This window comes from Struthio camelus, chromosome 21 (genome assembly GCF_040807025.1).
Source record: "Struthio camelus isolate bStrCam1 chromosome 21, bStrCam1.hap1, whole genome shotgun sequence".
In the NCBI taxonomy this organism is placed as follows: Eukaryota; Metazoa; Chordata; class Aves; order Struthioniformes; family Struthionidae; genus Struthio; species Struthio camelus.
Genome location: NC_090962.1, coordinates 11948683 through 11968768, shown reverse-complemented (window position 1 = coordinate 11968768; position 20086 = coordinate 11948683). Strand labels below are relative to the sequence as shown.

The 20086-nt window shown below is 47.9% G+C and overlaps 1 protein-coding gene across 4 annotated transcripts in view; it reads left to right on the top strand.

Annotated features, from left to right (window-relative positions):
- Positions 1-20086, top strand: part of EPHB2 (EPH receptor B2) — a 150436-nt gene that overhangs the window by 116573 nt on the left and 13777 nt on the right. Inside the window, exons 6-10 of one of the 4 annotated variants that reach the window (XM_068915806.1) lie at positions 6699-6823; positions 15343-15505; positions 16177-16285; positions 16509-16621; positions 19874-19996. In XM_068915806.1, coding sequence (XP_068771907.1) covers positions 6699-6823; positions 15343-15505; positions 16177-16285; positions 16509-16621; positions 19874-19996 — 633 coding nt within the window. Of the gene's footprint in view, positions 1-6698; positions 6824-15342; positions 15506-16176; positions 16286-16505; positions 16622-19873; positions 19997-20086 lie in introns of all 4 variants that reach the window. The other 3 variants (XM_068915807.1, XM_068915808.1, XM_068915805.1) reach the window with 3 other exon arrangements.

Below are 20086 nucleotides of genomic sequence, written 5' to 3'. Positions count from 1 at the left end.
AGCCTTGTGGCTCTAGTATTTGCCAAATCAAGGTGTGACTTTCAGTTCCCACTCTACTGGATGTCTGAGTTTTTTCTGGGAAATAGTCAAGTCAAGTGGGACATAGGATCCAGATCTTTCCAAGCAGGCACCTGAAATATTGCGCTGGTGCAGTCACGCTTATCTGCTGTGCAGCAGCATTTGAGAGCTCTTTGGGCTGCTCTTCAGGCTGTAGTTCAGCCTGCTGGTGACAAGGAACCCAGTTCAGGTCCTCTTACCAAAACTGAGAACTTCACGCCAGTCTCTTGAGATATCCAGTCAGGGGTCTAGGATGTGAGAGGCACGGAGCAGTGAAGAAAAGATTGTTCAAATGTCTCAGCTCTCTGAGAGCCTTCACCATGGGAGAGCAAGAGGATTTGTTCAATGCTCTGGGCAGGCCCACCCTGTGGCATGGAGCCAGCGTGGTTTGTGAGGACACTGATGTTTAAGCTGTCTTTACGGTGTTGGCAAAACCCAGCAGTTCTACCTCTCCCTTCTTTGAGGAGGTTATGGGTATACAGCTTTGCTCTACCAAGGCCTAAGAGTGGTGCCCCATCCTTCTCACTTGTTGCCAGTTGTTGGCTGAGGCAGTTCCCCACTCTCTGTGTGGGCTCTTAGAGGCCACAGAAAAGCTGGACAAGAACAGATGTCAACATCCTTGGAGATTTATCCAGCCTCTTTTACAGGCAGAGCTGCTCCCAAGCCAGGGAAGCCTGCTCAGCTCCAGTTTTCAGCCTATTGGATTAAGGTAAACTGCAGAAGCCCCAAGTCTCAGCCAAAACAAGGAACTGGCTGTGCTCAATGCTGTGTGGTAATGTGGAGGCTTGGAGTCAAAAACGTGAAAGTATTTCTAGCATTTCACCCATGCTTCTGCCCCAAAGAGTTTAAAATGTGACAGGATGTTCATTGTCTCTCCTGCTTGTGTTCTGAAGGTTTTGTTAAAGCAGAGGACAGGTCACCTGCCTTTTTTAGGCCAGTGGATTTTCATTAAACATATTTTACACTGCAGCAGCGTTTTCGGCTTAGTTTATTTCTCCAGCAATTTGGAGAAGCCACAGGGCTCCACTAAGAATTATCTAAAGAATCTGAGGCAGTACCAGATGGACAAGAAGATCTGGAAAAGTCTGGGCCTTTCAAAGACTGGAATGATTCATTTTACCTCCAAGTGATGTGCGATTCAAAGGTTTCAGTAAAGAAGAGGAAATTTCCCTCCACTGCGGAAAGGAAGCTCTATTTATTTTTTGAATCCTACATATGCACACCTGGAGACACCATCAGGATAAATCTGCCTCTGTGTATACATTCACGTGGGTGACATCAAAAGCGATAGCAGCACTGAGGGCTGGGATGCTGCAGATCCGATCTGCTTTGTATGTCACAGAGCAGGTCTCTCTTCGAAGTTCCCTTTTCCCCATGCGTAGTATTTCAAACACCCTCAATGAATAAGGGAGAACCAAGCAAACAAGCCGCGAAGGGAGTGTCTTTGGTGCTGGGCAAAGCCTGCACCTGGAAATGATCACTAAAGCTCTGTTTCTTTTGTCACAAGGGAACAAAGAGGAGTCAATGTTTATGGAACAAGGTGACCCATCCCACAGGGCTGATTTACATGCTGCCAGGGAATCTTTGGTTTTAGCAGCCAGGCTGTGCTCTGGGAGGGGCTGCAAAGATCTTGGCTCAAAGTAGGCTGAAAGAACAGAGACTTTTTTTGCTCCTTTTTTCGCTCCTTTTTTCAATTTGTAGTATCTTTGCTCTGAAATACTCTGAAACCCAATGGAGGGAACTTGTGTATCTGAACTTTGTTCAGAAACAACAGTTCAGGAAAGTCAGCTTAAATATTCTGAGATTTTTACCATCAGGAAATCTTTGCTCAGCTGGGTTCATCGTGTGTCACAAGGTGTAAATTTATCTCTTGCAGTTTTTTGGTTGTATTTGTCACTCCACAGTGTCCCATAGCAGAAAAGCTCTTTCTACATCATGGTTTAGACTGGTATGCAAAGGTCCCTGATGCTTTTGTCAGAGCTGGAGCAGACCTTGGGATGAGAGTGACACCAGGTACCACTAATTCAGTTTGGATGGTCTTTATGTTCACTTTAACTGAATTAACTTCTGTTTTCATCCCCTTCCTCTATAACTATTATATTACATGCATTAAATACTGCTGAGGGACCAAGCTCCTAAGCACAATCGCTGTCTCTGAAAGTTCTCAGTTAAATTAGATAAGACAAGCAGGGAGCGAAAACCAGGCAGGATGGTTATCCTCATTTTCCAAGTAGAAAATGGCAGTGCAGAAGGATAATGTGTAAATACACATTACAAGGTGTCCCGCATGGACTGAGAGGCAGAGCAGAGAATTGCAATCAAGACCTTCCCAGCTTCAAAGTGGTGATGAGTCGGAAACTCACAATTCATCACGTAACTTTCCAGCTGACTCTGAAGAAACCACTGTGTTCCAGGGGATGAAAACTGCCAGATACCATCTGCCTGAGCAGTCGTGCAGTTATCTGGCCGGAAGCTTTTCTCTGTGACTAGACTTTAGAAAATCACTCTGAGGTCTGGCTTACTCCACTAAACTGCTTTAAAAATCAGACAAATGGTTCCAGCACATCTCCTAATTCACAAGCAGAGTCCAGAGATTTTTTCTGTACAAGCTATTGCACTGACCTGTGATGAAGACTGTGCTTTATAGTTTTGCAACATACTCGGCCCTCTTTGTAAGAGTATAGCCAGAAGACTGAGGAAAGTGATTATTCCCATCTACTTGGTGCTCATGAGGCCCCATCTAGGACACTGTGCCCGTTTGGGGGCTCCCTGTGGCCCCAGGACAACGAGGACATCAAACTGGAGCAAGTCCAGCAGAGGGTCACTAAGATTGTCGGGAGGCTGGAACATGCGACATATAAGCATAGCTGGGAGCTGGGTTCAGCCAGCCTGGAGAAAAGGAGGTGGAGGAGGATCTAGTTACAGTCTTCCAGTCCTAAAGGGGAGTTACTGAGAAGACAGAGCCAGACTCTGGCCAGAGGTGCACAGTGAGAGGACAGTAGCAATAGGCACAAGTAACAGTGAGGAAAGCATGGCAGCTTTCCCATGAAAGCATGGCAGCCCCCCTGAGACTGGTGCTCTGAGAGCCTGTGGGATCTCCATCCTCAGGGACATTCAGATGTCAACTGGACATGGCCCTAAACAAAGTGATTTGACCTTGAAGTTACCCTGCATGGAACAGCCTGTTGGACTGGAAGCATACAGAGATCATTTCTAAATCTTTCTGTGATTCTATTATCGTGTACTTCCCTGATGTCTCTGATAATAAGAGAGTGACTGAGAAGATGCAATAGTGGAGGTTCCTGCCTGTGCAGAGACATTGCTCTGTCCCAGGTGCAGGAAGAGCATTGAAGTTGCTTTAGTTATTCATCCATCCTACCTGTCCCCTCCCCAAGACGCTGGTGTATGTGCCTTATCAAGTATTGCAATGGCGTGTGCTCCTGTTGGGTGCAGCTGTTGTGTTGTTGGGTGCAACCTCACACATGTCAGAGAACAGCACAGGGACTATATATTGCTGTTTCCAAAATAAAGCAGGGGTAAATCTGAGTGGTGCTTTTGAAAATGCATTTGCCTTTTGATTTCCCATACGCAGCACTATCTGTCACAAGCTCACACAGCGTTGTTTGGTAGTGTCTCAGGATTTAACAGCGTCTGTGGTGTCATTTTGAAAGTGGCCTTAAATGTGTCGCATCCAGATCAGATGAGCAGTGAGCCCGCCTCATCTGTTTGTTCCATTTTCTTGAGCTATACGAGGGCAGGTTCACCAAGGACACAGAAGTCTTGGCCATGGCTGATCACAAATGACTCATGCACAAAGGGCTGTAGCTGTTATCTTTTTTAACTTGCTCAATGTGGCCTGGAGAAGCAGGAGAGACATTGCAGAAGCCGTGCACTCTCAGATTGGCATGCAGGGCATGTGAGTGGGAGAGGAGCATCCCAGGGACCTCACTCCTACCCGGAGGGACCTGCAGCCAAGGAGCTTTTCCAGCATTCACGGTGAGCAGTTGCAAGGTCAGCCAGTGAACCTCTATCTAACTCGTTGATTGGGGCCACATCCCAGCTGTGTGATGGGACAGGTCTGGATGTGCATGATCCTGTCCTGGCATAGCCTAGACGACTGTGGAATCAGTTGCCAGGGCACACACAGTTCAGATGTGCCAGAGAGCCCACAGACTGTGTACCTATCTCGGACCAATCCCAACCTTTTCTCTGCTGCAGGGCAATCTGGAGCTTGGTCACATTTTCATTCCCAGGCCTTTTTCCACAGAGAGAGAAGTGTTTTTGTTCAGGATTGCAGGTGTCCTATGAAGTCTGTGCTGATGAGGGAACATCAAGCTCTGACAAGAGCTGACAAGAACTAGAAATGTTAGCAGTGTTTTATCTTAATGCTGGCATGAGAAACCCATCCCAGAAGTTTGTAAATATGGACTCTGAGGCTGTAGGATTGGGACAATGAGGAGAGAAGGAAGCTTTATAACCCTATAACCATAGGGAAGATCTGAGATGATGCAGAGAGTTTCAGACTGGTGAGTAAAAAGACTGTATTTCAAAAGACTTGGCTTGTCTGGAAGTAGATGGAGGGATTTGAGTTTGGGATGAGGGCGTGCTTGAGGAACAGAGAGGACTCCCTTGTGCGAGACTCCCTGGAAGACTTTGGCATAATTATCTGTTCTTTGCCCTCATTCAGTTTTAAGAAGGGCTGGGCAAATGCAGGGATCTCCATTACTTTACTGAGGCTGACACATATTTTACCTTGCTTCTTAACTGGGGAAACCAGGGTAGGTGAAAGAAAATGGTGCAGCAGCATGGTGGCAGATGTTGTTCTGCTCTGCGCCTCCCACATCTGGCCCCTAATCCCCCTGACACATATGCAGTACACATCCTCGAAGCTACACTGGTCTGGTTGACTGAATCCCGCAAATTGTAAATAAGTGAACAGACAAAGAGAGTGAATCAGGAAAATGTACTCTGGTGGTATATTTTGACAAGGGTTCTTCAACTGTAGTTCTTTACAGTGCAGTGCTGGACATGCTGCAGTCAAGCTGATCGAAGCAGCATGATCTGAGAAATGCCCTGCGGCGAGTCCTCAATTGGCACAGTATCTGCCACTGCTCATGGTGCCAAGGGAAACTGGACTGGGGGTGGGTGAGAGGTGCTTTACTTTGTGTGCCACTCCTCCAAGCTGTTTCTCAGAGCTGTCAAATGAGTTGTTCTTCCATGAAATATTGAAAGGGTTGGACCTGGTAAAAGCCCTTCTGAGTGCAAGCCTTTCTACATCTGTCTGTAACCAGGCCTGTCATGAGCATGATGGGGAAGCTTTCTCACTACCGCTCTCCACCCCTCTCCCACCCCCTGAGGATTCCCCTCTGCCCTGAAGCTGCCGCTGCAGTGAGTTGGTTCTGGCAGGCTTGCCAGGGCTAACTCCGTGCTGAAGTTTGCTCTCTCCGAGGTTGGATTGAAACAGGTTGAGGTCACCAAGGCTGGACTGACACCAGTTGAGATTTGAGGCGGCCTCCAGAGTGATATCGGTGCAGGCTGTGTTGGCAGTGCCATCCGCTGCCCGGGTATGGGGTAGGCAAGGATGCATGTTCATTTTACCAGTCTCAGTGAGGAGGAGGCAGCAAGGGCGTATTTGTGTGTCGGCCCCTCCCGCAAGGGTAGAGGGCGTGAGGCTAATGTCTGCGTTGCTGTGGCATCTTTGCTATGAATACCTGAGCTGACTGGATTAAAGCTAGTCCAGGGTGCTCATCCAGGTCCATCAGGTCCAGAGCAAGCAGAATCAGACCCTTTCAGGATTTCCCAGAGAGGTGGAAGCTCCATGCTGTGAGCTCCCTGCCCCATCTGCTTGTTGTCACAGGTCCCTGGAGGACAGCTTTCCCCAAGTGTAGCACCAGCTAAGACTGCAGTGTTCCTACCTGGCCATATATCAAGTCATGCAGGCATCCTAGGGCAGTGCAGGGGGTGGGCAGCTGGCAGGGTTATCTGAGGAGTTGCTGGAAGGTCCCATTGTGCTCAGAGGGACAAGTGGCAGCTATGGGGTGTCTTACTTCTGGGGGAGTCAGACAAGGCAGAGGACTCACCACTGTCAGCATGTCAGGTCAGGTTTATGTTGCCTGCTCAGGCTACTGAATGCGCTTCCCTTAATTAGCATGTGCAACTTGCAGACCCAGCACACCAAGGCGGAGAGGAGCTGCTTACTTCCTGTATCTGCCTGTGCCTTATAAAGCTTCTTTATGCAAATGCTGAAGTACAAAACCCCCTATTTCCCCATGGCAAGCAGGGAGGATTGCGTATTGCTGGACCAGTAGCTCTTTTCCAGAGGAGCAAGGCTGTGTTTGCTCCAACCCTGAGCTCATTCTGCCTGGGAAAGGAACGATCTCTTTCCAGTTTTCCTGCCAGAGATGCTGCCCTACATTGTTCCTAATTGCAAACTCTTGGTGAACAGTATAGATGTTTTGTCCTCCCCTAATGACTTTCTCCAAATAGCAGAAGCCAGGATCTGCTAACCTCTGGATGTCCTTGCCAGTGAATTCAGTAGCTCCATATAGCAGTAATACCCACCTGCCTGTCCGCAGCCACAAGATGCACGTCCTGTCTAGGTAAGCATCTGATTGAGACCTCTCTCTCTCTCTCTCTTACAGCTCCTTCTGCTGTGTCCATCATGCATCAGGTGAGCCGCACTGTGGACAGCATTACCCTCTCGTGGTCTCAGCCTGACCAACCCAACGGCGTCATCCTGGATTATGAGCTGCAATATTATGAGAAGGTACTATAGAAACTTAGCAGAATCCAGCTGTGGGGTCTGCAGGGGAGGAGGTGGTGCAAAGCTTTGCGTGAGGACATTGTTTTTCTTGTTGCAGTTGGCCCTGTTGGTGGCAGTGACTGTTGACCGTTCAGAGTCCAGCAATGGGTGTGATGGCCCTGGAGGCTGTTTAGGTATCACAAGCGTGTGTGAAAGAGAATGGAAATCTCTTGGTCTTCTAGAAGGACCTTCTCCTTCCTTCACTCGCTCAGTACTTGCAGCAGATGGACCAGTTGTGGGGAGAGCTAGGTAACTAGGGTCCAGATCCAGGGTATAAATTTTCCCTTCGCCTGCTGGGTCATTAGTGGGGAATGGGCATGGTAGGGATGCCGCAGAGCACATGTTGCGCCAAGATGAGCCACACTAGCTAAGTGGCTAGTCTTTGAGATTTGGTGTAACGCTATCAGTCAGTGCGTTTACGCTAAAGGTGAGTTTGGTACCTGTATGTGGTGGCCTGAACCTCTGTAGCTGTGCATTGTGCCAAGAAGAAGCTTGGCTGGACTCCCGTGGTGGGTGCACGTTGCACTAGGGGCTCTGATGAGGCCGTTGTGAGATGACAGAAGGGATCCCACAGCTGTGGCTCTTGAATCTCTCAGGAACATTCCCCTTCCACCTCCTACCTGCCCAAGCAGGCAGAGGGATCTGCAAGCCAGGGTTGTAGAAGGGCATTCATCTTACGGGATAGGAGGAACTCAAGGGGCTGAAACTGTATGGCTGCTGAGGGACCTGAAGACCATATTGATGTTGGTGTGCACTCCCAGAGCCTGCCAAGTTCTGAGTGGCTGAGAACTGCACCCCTGCTACCCAGGGGAGGTGGGGTGTGGGGAGCAGGAGATTTTTCTCCTTCCAGGAATCTGCCCCCCTGCACAAGAGCTTATAAACTATACATTAAAAATTGCAAACTAACTAATTAAAAATCTTTATGATTAAATGGAACTGAAAACATTTTCCCAGCAGTTGCCGGAAGAAATGATTAATCCCCCCCACTGCCTGCCTGTGACCTATTTTCTCATCACCAAGAGCCAGAGGGAGAACAGGGAGGGGGGAGTTTCTTTGTAAGCTGTTAAATAGGTCCTGACCTATATTGCATAAATCACAGCCATTTATTTGACCCTTGGAAATGATCCCAGAATACGTAGCAAGATGGATGAGAAGGTAACAAGACAGATCTGGAAAACAAGAGGAGTTCTTTCCCCAGGGACAATCTAAGTAGAGACAGAAGATCTCAGGGAGGTCATTCTCCTCTTCTTACTTTCTCTTATTCTTTCCCTCTCTGTCTTCCCTCCCCCTTCCCTCTATTTTCTGGGGGAGGCTGTAAGGAAAGAGAACTTTTGTCTAAAAGGGAAGCTGCTGTTCATGGTCTGGCTTAGTGGCCAACCGCATGGTAAGCATCTATTGGCCGCCATTCTCAGAGCTTCCGGTACAGCATTTCACTGACTGCATGGATAAGTGGCCCCAGCAGCACTCAAGCAATGGCTTATGTGGGAGTAAGGCTGCAAGTGGAGCACAAGCTCTGCCAGAGAGGGCAATGCAGGCTTGGCCCCTCAGCATGCTGAGGAGAGGCAGTGCCACGTGCTCATGCTGAGACTCTTGCTGTCCTGGTATCTGAATGTCTTGGTCAATTTTTCGCTGGTGCTTTGGTGGAAGAAGAAAGGCCATCTTTATCTCCTGCAACCAGGACGAATGTCATTCTTGGAAGGGGATTGCTGGCTCAAAGCTTAGATGTATCCAGTCCAACAGCAAAAACATGTCAGAGGATTTAGAAGCATGTGAAAAAAATGGGATAAGCAAGAACTGGAGGTCAGTACCTGAGCAATGGCAATGAGTTTGTCTCTTTTCCAAAGCTCCTCTGCGTTTGTTAGCTTTTACTCTCATAACTCCAAAGTCCCAGTTGCACACACATAGTCCGATCTCTCAGCAATTGCCAAGTTCATGTCCTCTTAAAGTTCAGATGGTGAGTCAAGAGTGCTCTGGATGCAGGATACTTTCCCTTTGATCAGTTCTGAATTTGCTGTCTCTCTTCGTTTACTGTGCCAGCTTATCTATGTGTTGAGGGAACATCTGAATTACAACCACAACCTCTTTTCTAATGCCCAGACACTCGTTTTACAGTGTTGTTTGGAGAAGGCGTGACTTACTGTGGACCTGGCCAGCGCCTCCTGGTCGCTTAGACATTGGTACTCCCATCTTCTCTGCTGTCTCCTCCATCCTGTCCTTCAGGCACCCTGACTTCTGGTTTGTTCTTCTGAGTACGGCTTTCCATGGAGTTGTCCCTCCAGGCTTCTCCATTTATGCATTTTTAGCAACACAGTGATGTTATTTCCTTTTCTGTCTGGCTGGCAGAATTGAATCTCACATTAATCTAGCCATTGGAGTGCTGAGTTTTGAAAATTCAAAGCCATTGACTTGATCCCTGGAAACAATCCCAAAATGCATAGCTTTGGATCTGCTGTGGTCTTCCCCTGTTTCTCATCAATATTGCAATTGGAATCTCAGTCTGGATAGGGTGTGTGACACATCCCAGGTGTGTTCTCACTCCGTTGCCAGTCTGTACAGATGTGATTTTCTTCCAGAATGTTTTATTGCAAACTGTCCCATGTGCTTCTGAATGCTCAGAAAATATCTCTGGAGCTAGTTCAATTATTTCTAGTGGAAATCTTTTCCCCTTAGAAAATTATATTTTATTAGCATGAAAACAGTACAAATGTAAGTATAGTAGCGTATGCATCTGGGATAAAAAGTGTTTTGGCTCTTCATTTTGAATTGATCCTCTTCTGTATAGAGGCATAAAATAAACTTAAAAATTGGAATAAGTGTATTGATGTTAACAAAGGGAGCTGTTAATGTTACCTGAAAAAAGGTATATATTTTTTTCGATCCGGCATATTATTAACAACATTGCTATTATTAGATATTATTAAAAATGCCTGTACAGAGGCAACATTATGATTTTCTTTCCCTTGCACTTAGAGCAAGATTGTCATCCAAACACTGAACAACATCCCTTCTCTCTATGTTCCCCTCCCTAATGTATTTTTACCTCCAAGAGGCACCAACAGACGCAATGTTTGTCTAACTTAAAAAAAAAAAAAAAAGACTACTTGTCTTGTCTTCAGTTAGAAAGGATAGAGTAATTGAGTAATTTCTGTTCAAAGTTGCCAAACTCATCCCAGAATGTGGGACCTGGAGACTTTCAGTGTCACCAACGATATCTGAGAAAGTTACAGGAATGTGCAGGATGAAAAGGGTTTCCAATGGGAATGGTGAGGGGAGAGTGAGTCTCTTGAACGGGTCTAGATTTTGCAAAAGGTGCAGATGTGTCTAGTTTGGCTCAGCCTCACCAAGGGACACATCTGAGCACCCACCCAGACTGCAGAAGAGGCAAGCATTCCTATACAAAGGCCACTTTCTGAAACTATGCAAGATACATTCAGTCCATGGCAACAACTTATGTGAATGCCTAGCCCCCTTTGAAGAGCAGATCAGCAGGATTTCCTAGCAGGGTTTCCTAACTTCTCCCCCATCATGGTAGGGATTGACTGCACTGCTTGTGCAGTTTGAAACACTGCAAAGTTTAATTAGCACTTCTTGTTAGGTGAAACAATTGGGCTGGGCATATGCATTAAGTTGCCAATTTTGCAATTGTGTGAAGACATTCAGCTGGTCCCTCATGCCCTGTTTGGCTACCAGTGCAAACATGTTCAGAGTCGCAGGAGCCCTTTATTGTGTGGAAGCAATACCGGCTGACTGGGTATGGGGTGGCTGAAGGGTAAGGGAAAAGGGAACTGTGGTAGTTGACAGTGGTTAGTACAGGTAGGAGTAGAGTTAGGTGTAGCCTTCATGTTACCCATGGGTTCCCAGCATGTGCCCAGCATCCCCAGGCCTGGATGTTACCAGGGCTCGTGCCCAGGACGATTGGCAAGCACTCCTCCCAGACCGGCCCCAGAGCCACTGTGCACCTGTGGCTGACCTGACCCATGAGGACTTTCCTGGTCTCCAGCCTGCAGCGTCAGACACCAGTGGTGTGAGGTAACAGCCTACCTGAGCCTGGGGCTGAAGCTTTTGCCTGATGTTTCCCACATTCCCCTGGGATGGAGTGAGACCTGCGGTACCCCATCCCCCCATGCTGCCTAAGCCCTTGGAGAGGGCTCTATCTGGGGCCAGCAGCCCCAAAGAAAACAGTGAGATCTAGCGGATAAAGAGGAAATGTTGACTGGGAACTCTAGTAATCGCTTTCCTGTAATCCTCTCGTCTGTGCCTGGCCTGAGATCCACGTTGCTTCTATCTGGGGCTCAGGTTTCATGTGTGAGGCACCTGACACCTGATTAAATGTTACTGGAAAGCACCTTGACCCAGGCTGGCCTCTCTGCTTCCTGATGGCGAGATTAATGTGTCAATTGCAATGTTTTAATGTGGCCTTCCCTTGAGGTGTGTGTGATCAAGGAGATCATCCTGTTGAATATATCCATACAGCCTGCTGCTAGCTTCCAGTGATGCCTAGTCCTGCACTGAAACAAAGGAGATGTCCACAACCATGGAAGTCAAGATCATCTTGCATTTCAGCAGATACCTGGCTCGGAGGGGAATGGCTCTTGTGATTTGACGTCCCCAAAGGCTATTGCTAAACGATGTTCCCCGTGAAAGTCTAGGAGCTGTGGACCCCAGGATCCATCCCCAGAGTGGCCAGTGATACCCTGATACCAGAATTGAGCAGCTCTCCTAACACACCTGATCCCACAGGGCATGAAACTCAGATGTGTGTCGTGATTTGGCACCCAGCCTTGGACTAGCTTTGTACATGTGGCTCTATTTGCTCCAGGAACTACAGCAGATTGTTGTCGTGCAGACGTGCAGAAGAGCTGTCTGCCAAATTAAGTCGGTTGACATTTTTCTTTGTTTTTTTTTTGTGGCTGATAAAACATGACTTTTTGGAAATAGTTTTTGTGAGTCCTTCAGGCATTTCACAAAGACTATCCATTTTTCGAGAAACCCTTTTGTTGTTGATCAGACTTTAGTTTTAGCTCAGATTTGGCTCAGCGTAAGGGGAACCAGATGAGGACTCAGAATCAAACCTATCAGGAAATAAAAAGTACATTATTTTAAATTAGCATTTCCAAACTCAAAGCTAAAAAAGGGGGAAAAGAAAATCTCTGCAGAAGACAAGGCTAGGTGGATGGGAGAGGCAGCAAAGCCTAGCCACCTAGGATGCCCAGAGTCTATGGGAGAAGTTCAGAGGGGTAAAAGGGCAGAAGCATTTGAAGTTAAAGAACAGGTTGCCAGTGGGATGATGGCTGAGCCATATGTGAAGGGGAAAGAATAGGCTTGATAAGGTATTTACCAAGCCCTTCTCAAGCATTAATGCAGTTAGGCTTGAGGGAAAGCGGTAGGGAAGTGTGAAGTGAGCGATTATACTGGAGTCACACTCAGCCTGGCTCCAGCCACAGGGTGAGTGGACACATGTAAATGCTCTTGCCTTGTAGGAAGGGATCAAAGGAAAGCACAGGCATGAGAACATCGGACAGGCAGAGGGGAAATTCCTGAGACAGACTGACAATTTTCCAGGCTATAAACCATCTTGTAAGCATACCCATGGCATTCAAGTCCTCCAGGAATGGGGACGAGGGTCCCTCAAGCAGCTGGACAAATGATTTTAAAGCAACTATGTGGTCAATGCTATCCAAGGGCTGGAGAGGTTTTATACGGGCCCTTGGGCACCAAAACGGTAAACACTCCCTGACCTACTTCTCTCTTGAGCCTTCCTGGGAAAGGTCCAAGAGAGCACTGAGGCTTGATTAGACAAACAAGGCAATCAGTTTTTTGTGTGTTCATCTTTTCTTGATCTTTTTTGTCCGTGTATCTGTATTTGATCTTTTCATAATCATGATTCTAGTGCCCAAACACCACAGTGATACCCAGCCACCTTCAGTGCCCAGCCCAAATGGATAAAGATGATGTGGTAGTTTTATAAGAGAAAACTTTTCCTCAACTTTGCTAAGAGTGGAGTCTCCCAGGCATTCATAGAGCTTCTCTGCATTGACCCTGCAGAATGATGTGCCCTCGGTGTTCCTCTGAGCTCGACTGTACAGTACAGGTAGAAAAACACATTCCTACCAGCCTGCTCTCTTACCAGCCATCCACACCAGACTACTGCTCAAAGAAGAACTTAACTCAAGAAGAAATTAACTCTGTGAATGTTGTCTTCTGACTGCTTTCTAGATGTGAGGCAAACAATCTGCACAGAGCCAGGTCATGAGTGTAATCCAGCCTGCAAACTCCAGTGCACTTGCAATTCGACTCCATCTTTACGACTAATTGAGAAAGCACCAGGCTCTCCTACAAATGTGAACTGAGTATTGGTTCTCCGAACCAATGCTTAAGTGAAGGCTCCAGCTCTATGCTCAGAAGTGGGTGAACATGAGAACAAAGGCACCAGATGGCTACCAATGTGCAAAAAAGAAAGGAAAGGAGACCAGCTGCCCCCAAAGGCAAACTCCATCATTTATTGGTGGCCAAGACAATCTCTGACTCATCCTGTGCTCCAGTAGCTGAGGAGGTGGAGACGAGTGCAGGACACAGCCCCTTCTAGGCAAAGAATGTACAAACCTGAGTACAGGCTCTCCATTGAAAACTGCTTCATTTTAGCCTATGGAGAACCAAAGCAGCCTGAGAGAGTGACAGGTGGCAAAACGTGAACTGTTTGTGTGAGGAAACCTCATCACAAGAAAGGCCCTTTTATCTGCTTGCCTCTTGGATGCCCCTTGTCCTTCAGGGGTCATTGAACAGGTTGCCCAGAGAGGTAGTGGAGTCTCCTTCCCTGGAGATATTCAAAACCCGTCTGGATGTGATCCTGGGCAATATGCTCTAGGTGACCCTGCTTGAGCAGGGAGGTTGGACTAGATGATCTCCAGAGGTCCCTTCCAACCTCAGCCATTCTGTGATTCTGTGATTGCAAAGTAAGTTGGTGAGGAGGATGGAAGATTTTCTCAGTACCCTTCCTGGGAATCTCATTCTGATCTCTTGGTAGCATGAAACAAGAAATCTCCCCCCAGAATGGCATTTCACAGCTGAGATGAGACAAAAGCCCCTCTTGTCCCTCTTGTCCCTCTTGTAACTGGTCCCATGTGCTGAGATTGCTCAAGGTGTGTGTGACTTCTGTCTCTGTTTTCTCTGCTAGTCCCTGCTTAGTTCACATGAGAGGTGAGATTGTCTCACCAGGCTGGTGAATATGTGCAGGGTAGGAGTTCTTGAGTTTACTCAGCCCTTTGCAGTAACTTGAAGTTAGCAGTTTTCAGGGACTCTCAGGTAAACTTAGCACCTCAGATTTTGAACTGCCAATTGCTGACCTGTTCCAATTGGTTATCCTGCCAAGCAGCCTGACCTGCCAAACTGGAGATGTTACAGAAAAGGATGAACACTTTCAATGTAACTGCAGAAATTACATTCAAAAATTGGTGTCTCTGCTTCCTTTTATGATCACCTGCACTCACAGCTTGGCTTTCCTAAGACTTTTTTTCCAGGAAGATCATTCGTGCATATTGCTCTTTTGCAGTGACTTTAAGGACTTTGTAGTTGTCAGACACCTGGACGCTTTGCCGCTGCTCATAAGAAGCACCACATTCAGTGCCGTCTTTCATCATCTTCCGTTGGCCTATTTCTCCATGCCCCTGCAGTCTGTGAGGACAGGAACTATTTTACTGTGCAGTGTTTAGCACAGTGAGACCTTGGACCATCCATTGGTGCTTCTGGATGCACAGTTACACTAATACTATGGGCATTGATGGTTCCACTACATACACCGGAGTAATTCCATCTATGCTATTGTAATATGACTGCTCAAGCCCCAGCTGTCAAACTGGGCAAATAACTGCACACAAGGAGCAAGAAAAAGATTTGAAAGGGGTCTCACTGCCACTTTCGAATATGATTGCGGGTTCCTCGGTTTTTAACACCTAACCATGGTCACTGGCAAAGCAAGAGCAGGGGCAGAGGGAGAGTAGCAGAACTTATCTACCCCAGGTTTTAAAAATCATTGTTCAACTGGGCTTTACCTGCAGCACAAGCAAAGGGAGATGGGGAAGAGCAACTGGAAAGGGTCTGAGGTTGGATCAGACACAGAAGGAGAGTATGAAGAAGGAAGACAATGCTAAGAGAAAGTGCATGCAGAAAATGGAAGCAACTCCCATTCCCATTCAAGGTTTGGAGGATCTAACTTAGGTCTGTAGCTAACACCTTCCTCAGGGCATTTCTAGCTAGGCCAGTGATATAGTTAGTCACATCCGTTCTTCTGTGTCTCCCTACCTGGGGGAAGAGTCAGGAAAATGACTTTTTTGTTCAGCTCCATGGTCTCCCTATTCACTGAACTTATGCCACTCACACTGCTCTGTTCTGCTGTATTTCCTTCTAGAAATATAATACCTGACTCTGGAGCACGACCACGTGCCTGGGCTCTGTTTTCTGATGACAGATCTGTATTTTCTTGGCAGGATCTGAGTGAATTAAATTCAACAACAGTGAAGAGCCCCACCAACACTGTGACAGTGCAAAACCTCAAAGCTGGCACCATCTACGTCTTCCAAGTGCGGGCACGTACTGTAGCTGGGTACGGCCGGTATAGTGGCAAGATGTATTTCCAGACCATGACTGAAGGTGAGTCTTCAGCTGCTTCTGCGTAATTGTGATGTAGGACCCCAGGGTGTAGAGAGACTGGAGCAAGATGGAGATCTTGCAGTGCTGCAGCAGTGCTGATCCCCTTGCTGGTAGTCTCATCATTGACAAGTCAGATACATTTATTTGATACAGGAGAGAGGCATGGGCACTCGGTGGTCCATGCAGGGAATCACACAAGCTAGACCAATTTCTACCCAGCCTTTATTGGCATGGGGACCTGTCCACTCCATTGGATTTCAAGGAAACAAAATTCCATGCTTCTTGTCTGTATAGCTGTTAGTGGCAAAGCAGACCTAGCGCCTCTATTTACTAAATTTTTACTGCTAAATAAAACAGGCCAAGTCAGTTCTCTGGCCCTGAGGTCAAGTACCAAGGCACAGTTGCATGCACAAGACTAAGCTTTCCCACCCAAAAAGGACAACCCCATCCAACCTTCCTGCTGGGGAACGTTCCCTGTCACAGCCAACCCTGAGCCATGCCCAAGACAGCACCAGCTGGCACAGTGCTGGAAGCAGTGTACCAGGAAGCATGTTAGCAATGGTCCTGAAAATGCAGGCCAGTGCTTGGGCCCATGTTCTGGTCTCGATATGTTTTTTAGTGTAGACCCAGCCTCTGCCGCAATAACCAGTTCTCTCCTCGTTGTGTATCAGCTGAATACCAGACCAGTGTCCAGGAGAAGCTGCCACTCATCATTGGCTCCTCCGCGGCAGGACTGGTGTTCCTCATTGCTGTGGTCGTCATTGTTATTGTGTGCAACAGGTAGGTCAACCTGAGAGCACGACCCATGCTTGTGTGAGTCTCTGGACTGGTAACCAACAGGCTATGTGAGAGGACAACAAGGGGAGAGGGAGGGGAGGGAGAAGTGCAAGAGGGGAGGATGGAGAGAGGAAAGTTAAGGGGGGAAAGGCATGCCCCTGCAGTCCATTTCTCAGACCTGGTCTGACCCGTGCCCAGCACTCAGGACTCCCTTTCTTTCCAGAAGACGGGGCTTTGAGCGTGCTGACTCTGAGTACACCGACAAGCTGCAGCACTATACCAGTGGCCACAGTACGTACCGCGGCCCCCCGCCAGTCCTGGGGGTCCGCTCTCTCTTCGGTTTGTGTTCTTGCTCATTCATTCCTTGTGTCGTGCGGGAAGAGCTCAGGCCCACCTAGCCAGGCTCTCGTGTGCATATTTAGAAAGGAAGAGCTCTGCTGTTGGCTCCCTGAAAAAGTTTCTGCCTTTGAGACTAAAAAGGTGGAGCTCTTCCAGGGAGCCACTGGAGGCATCTAAACTGTGTTATATGCCTTTGACTTGTGTCCAGCTGCCCCATCATGTCAGCCTGCATCTGCTGAATCCTACCTCTGCTTCACCACATCACTCCTAGACTCCTGCTGTAGACCACAGTGCACACTCCTGCACATTGCATCCCATGTAATCACAATTCAGTCTGGCGAGCATGGTCTAGGTCACCCACTCATGTCACCTCCATCTCCCACCTCCACTGTCCCGTATGATCTAGATCCCTGCCCTGCCTGGTGGAGTCTGTACTCTCCAGACATGCATTCTGTCAGGTGCCAACCCTGCTGTGGTCACTTGCGCATGTTCTGCAAACATCAAACCCATGCCCCTCTGTGTGCTTCTGAAACCTTACCCTCTCCTGCTATGCAACCCCTATAACCGCACCTTTTCTTGCTACTCAGGTTCCTGAGCTTTGCTCAGCTTGTGGGCAGCAGCGAGACCGCCTACCCTGAGTCACCCACACCCTGTGGAGTGCTGTCCTTCCTATGAGAACGCACATACGCCATGGTGCGTTTGTAGAGCCCATCCCAGTGCTCCCAGAATCCCTTCCCTCTCTTGCAGCATACCTCTTCCAACATATCTGTGTAGTGCAAGGCACTCATTCACATCTAAAATTCCTATTTTCAACCTCACTGTGCACTTGATGGAGGAGCACTCTCTAAAGCAGTCTTTACTTTCTGACGCTTTTCAAGATTGAATTCTTACTCCGTCAAGTACCAGCTAGACCCTGCCTCACCCCAATGCCTCCTCATTCTCCTCTTTAACCCCTGGCTGCATGTCCTCTAGAATTCCTTTCTCCTTCCTCACTAGAGACCTATCACTGTAATTCTGCTATGTTTGAATCTCGGTTGTTACTTACCTCATGTTATACTTGCAGCTTCAGGATTTCTGGACTTTTTACACCTGTTCCTGTACAGACATGGTCCTTATCCAAAAAATGGTTGTACCTGGAGAACACCAGCAGTTTCTGCAGTTACACCCAAAAACATTTCCCAAGAGATGGAGAGCTGAATTGCACCTCTGAGTCAGAATAGTAATGTGCTCGCTGGTGTTGCTATAACTTAACAGTAAAAATGACAGTCTTAAAGAAGAATTATGTAAATGCAACTCTCAGTTGTTTGCCAGTCCTTACTGCATGTGTAAACATACATTCACACTTTCTCCCAGGGTCCGGTGCATAACATGACAGCTTCAGGCTGGGATGGCATTAATAGCTGTGCCTTCACAACTGTTGAAATAGGCTAGATGCCACAGGATACAGATGAAGTGATAAGAGGCTTTGGGGGGTGGCTTTTTAGCCACATTGTTACTCAAGAGACTGATCCAAGGCTCAATTTCCCACCAGTGATTCCTGTGGAGAGGCTACAGCACTTGGTTAGCAAGTTGCTAAGGGATCGAGAGCCTGTAAGCCCTTAGTGTTGCAGGAACCTCTCAGAACCGGTCTGACCAGCATGTCATGATCTATGAGTGGCCTTGGAGCGCTGCTTCTGGTTTTGCATTGGGCTCACTACTCAGTGAGTTGTGAGGTCCGTTGCCCAAATACCCGCCAAACTGGGGGCAGGCCAGAACCCAGTAGAATGAGTACAGGGAGGTGAGAACTGCAGGGTCACAAGTGAGAGCTGTGACACAGTGCTAGGCAGCATGCAATGTGGTGTCAGCGGTCCAGCCTCACCAAGTCCCACGGCCATTGCCTTTCACATCGGCATATTTCTGTGTTTTCTTGTCTGTCTGGCAGGAAGAGTTTGGCTTTTGCAAGAGCCCTGGTATCCCCTACAGTTTGTTTTGGCTGTCTAGGCTATCAAGGTGGGATTTTTCAGCTTCAGGCAGGGCTACCTGTCAGAGCAAGGGGCAGACTGGACTGTCCATTCTGCTTGCTCTGCCCCTGGAAGGGTCACAGCTACATGGCTGTAACAGTAGGACTGAGAACCTGGAGCTGTCTCCCCTGTAGGTCTCCATGTGGGCAAAGGGGCAGCAAGCGCCTCAGTTTCTGTCCCAAGGCAGATCCTCATCATCTCCAGACTTGAGTGCTGGGCGCAGGTCCCCTCTTGCACTTTCCCATGCCTGTGACGTGATGGAGTACTAAGGAGGAAGTAGTATGCGAAGAAGGCTGGCGATTTGGCAGAGCAACTCCCTGCTATGTAGTAACCCACTGTAAAACTAACCTTAGACAGGCACAACACAGAGGTGCCCAATGTCAGCATGGCTCAGGCACGCCAGGTAAAGCCTTTTCTGGGGCAGCTTAATGTACAGGAGTCACCATGGTGTATCCAGATGCTCCCAGAATACCTAACACCTCTTTTTGGAAGAAGTGTTGGCTGCTCAAATGTGGGATCCCATCACAGTGTAAGAGAAGCAATATTTCAGGTATCTTGAGTTTGAGGCTTGGCAGAGCCAACCTGACCTCTGCAACAGTCCTCTTGCAATGCGACAGTGCCATATATAGTCGCATGATGGGCACACTGTGATATTGGTCTGCCTAAGCACCATCTCTCAAGAGCAAATGATTCTTTTGCTGTTCCTCTAGCTCTGCTAAAGCCAAATCCTGCTGCAAAGGGTTTGTGCTTCTTTGTGATCACAGTTAGCAGTCCTAGCTCAAGATCGAGTCCCCTGCTGCCCCAACCATGGCTTTTGGTCCCAATGTTCATCAAAAGACAGCTTTAGTAAGCCTGTGCAAACGTGGCTCTGCATATGCACCTTCTCAAACTGCTTTGCTGTCTGTTTCGTGCCCTTAATTATGTGATTTGCTGAGGTCAAAAAAAGCATCCATCATTGACAGCATTTCTGTCTCTCATACCCATGCATCAGTGTGCATGCACCCACCCACCCACCCACTCACACACACACACACACACACACACAGGCACATGCATCCAGATGCACACACACACACACAAATGTGCCTACACATGCCCATGCACACAGTCGTGTGCACACACCCCCTACACACATGCTTGTGCACACACAACCCCATGCACACATGCACATAGGTTACTCTTTTTCTTGATGCAACTGTCAGCTGTTCCATTTGCATCTGTCTGTCTGATTCTCTCCCTCACCTTTATGCAGTGACTCCAGGGATGAAGATTTATATTGACCCCTTCACCTACGAAGATCCAAATGAGGCTGTCAGGGAATTTGCAAAAGAAATCGATATCTCTTGTGTCAAAATCGAGCAGGTGATTGGGGCAGGTAGGTGAACTGTGAATGTGTTTCTGGCCCTCAGCAGTACGCTCTCCTTCCTGATTCCAGGCCTTGGTGAGGATGTGCATGTACTAGGAA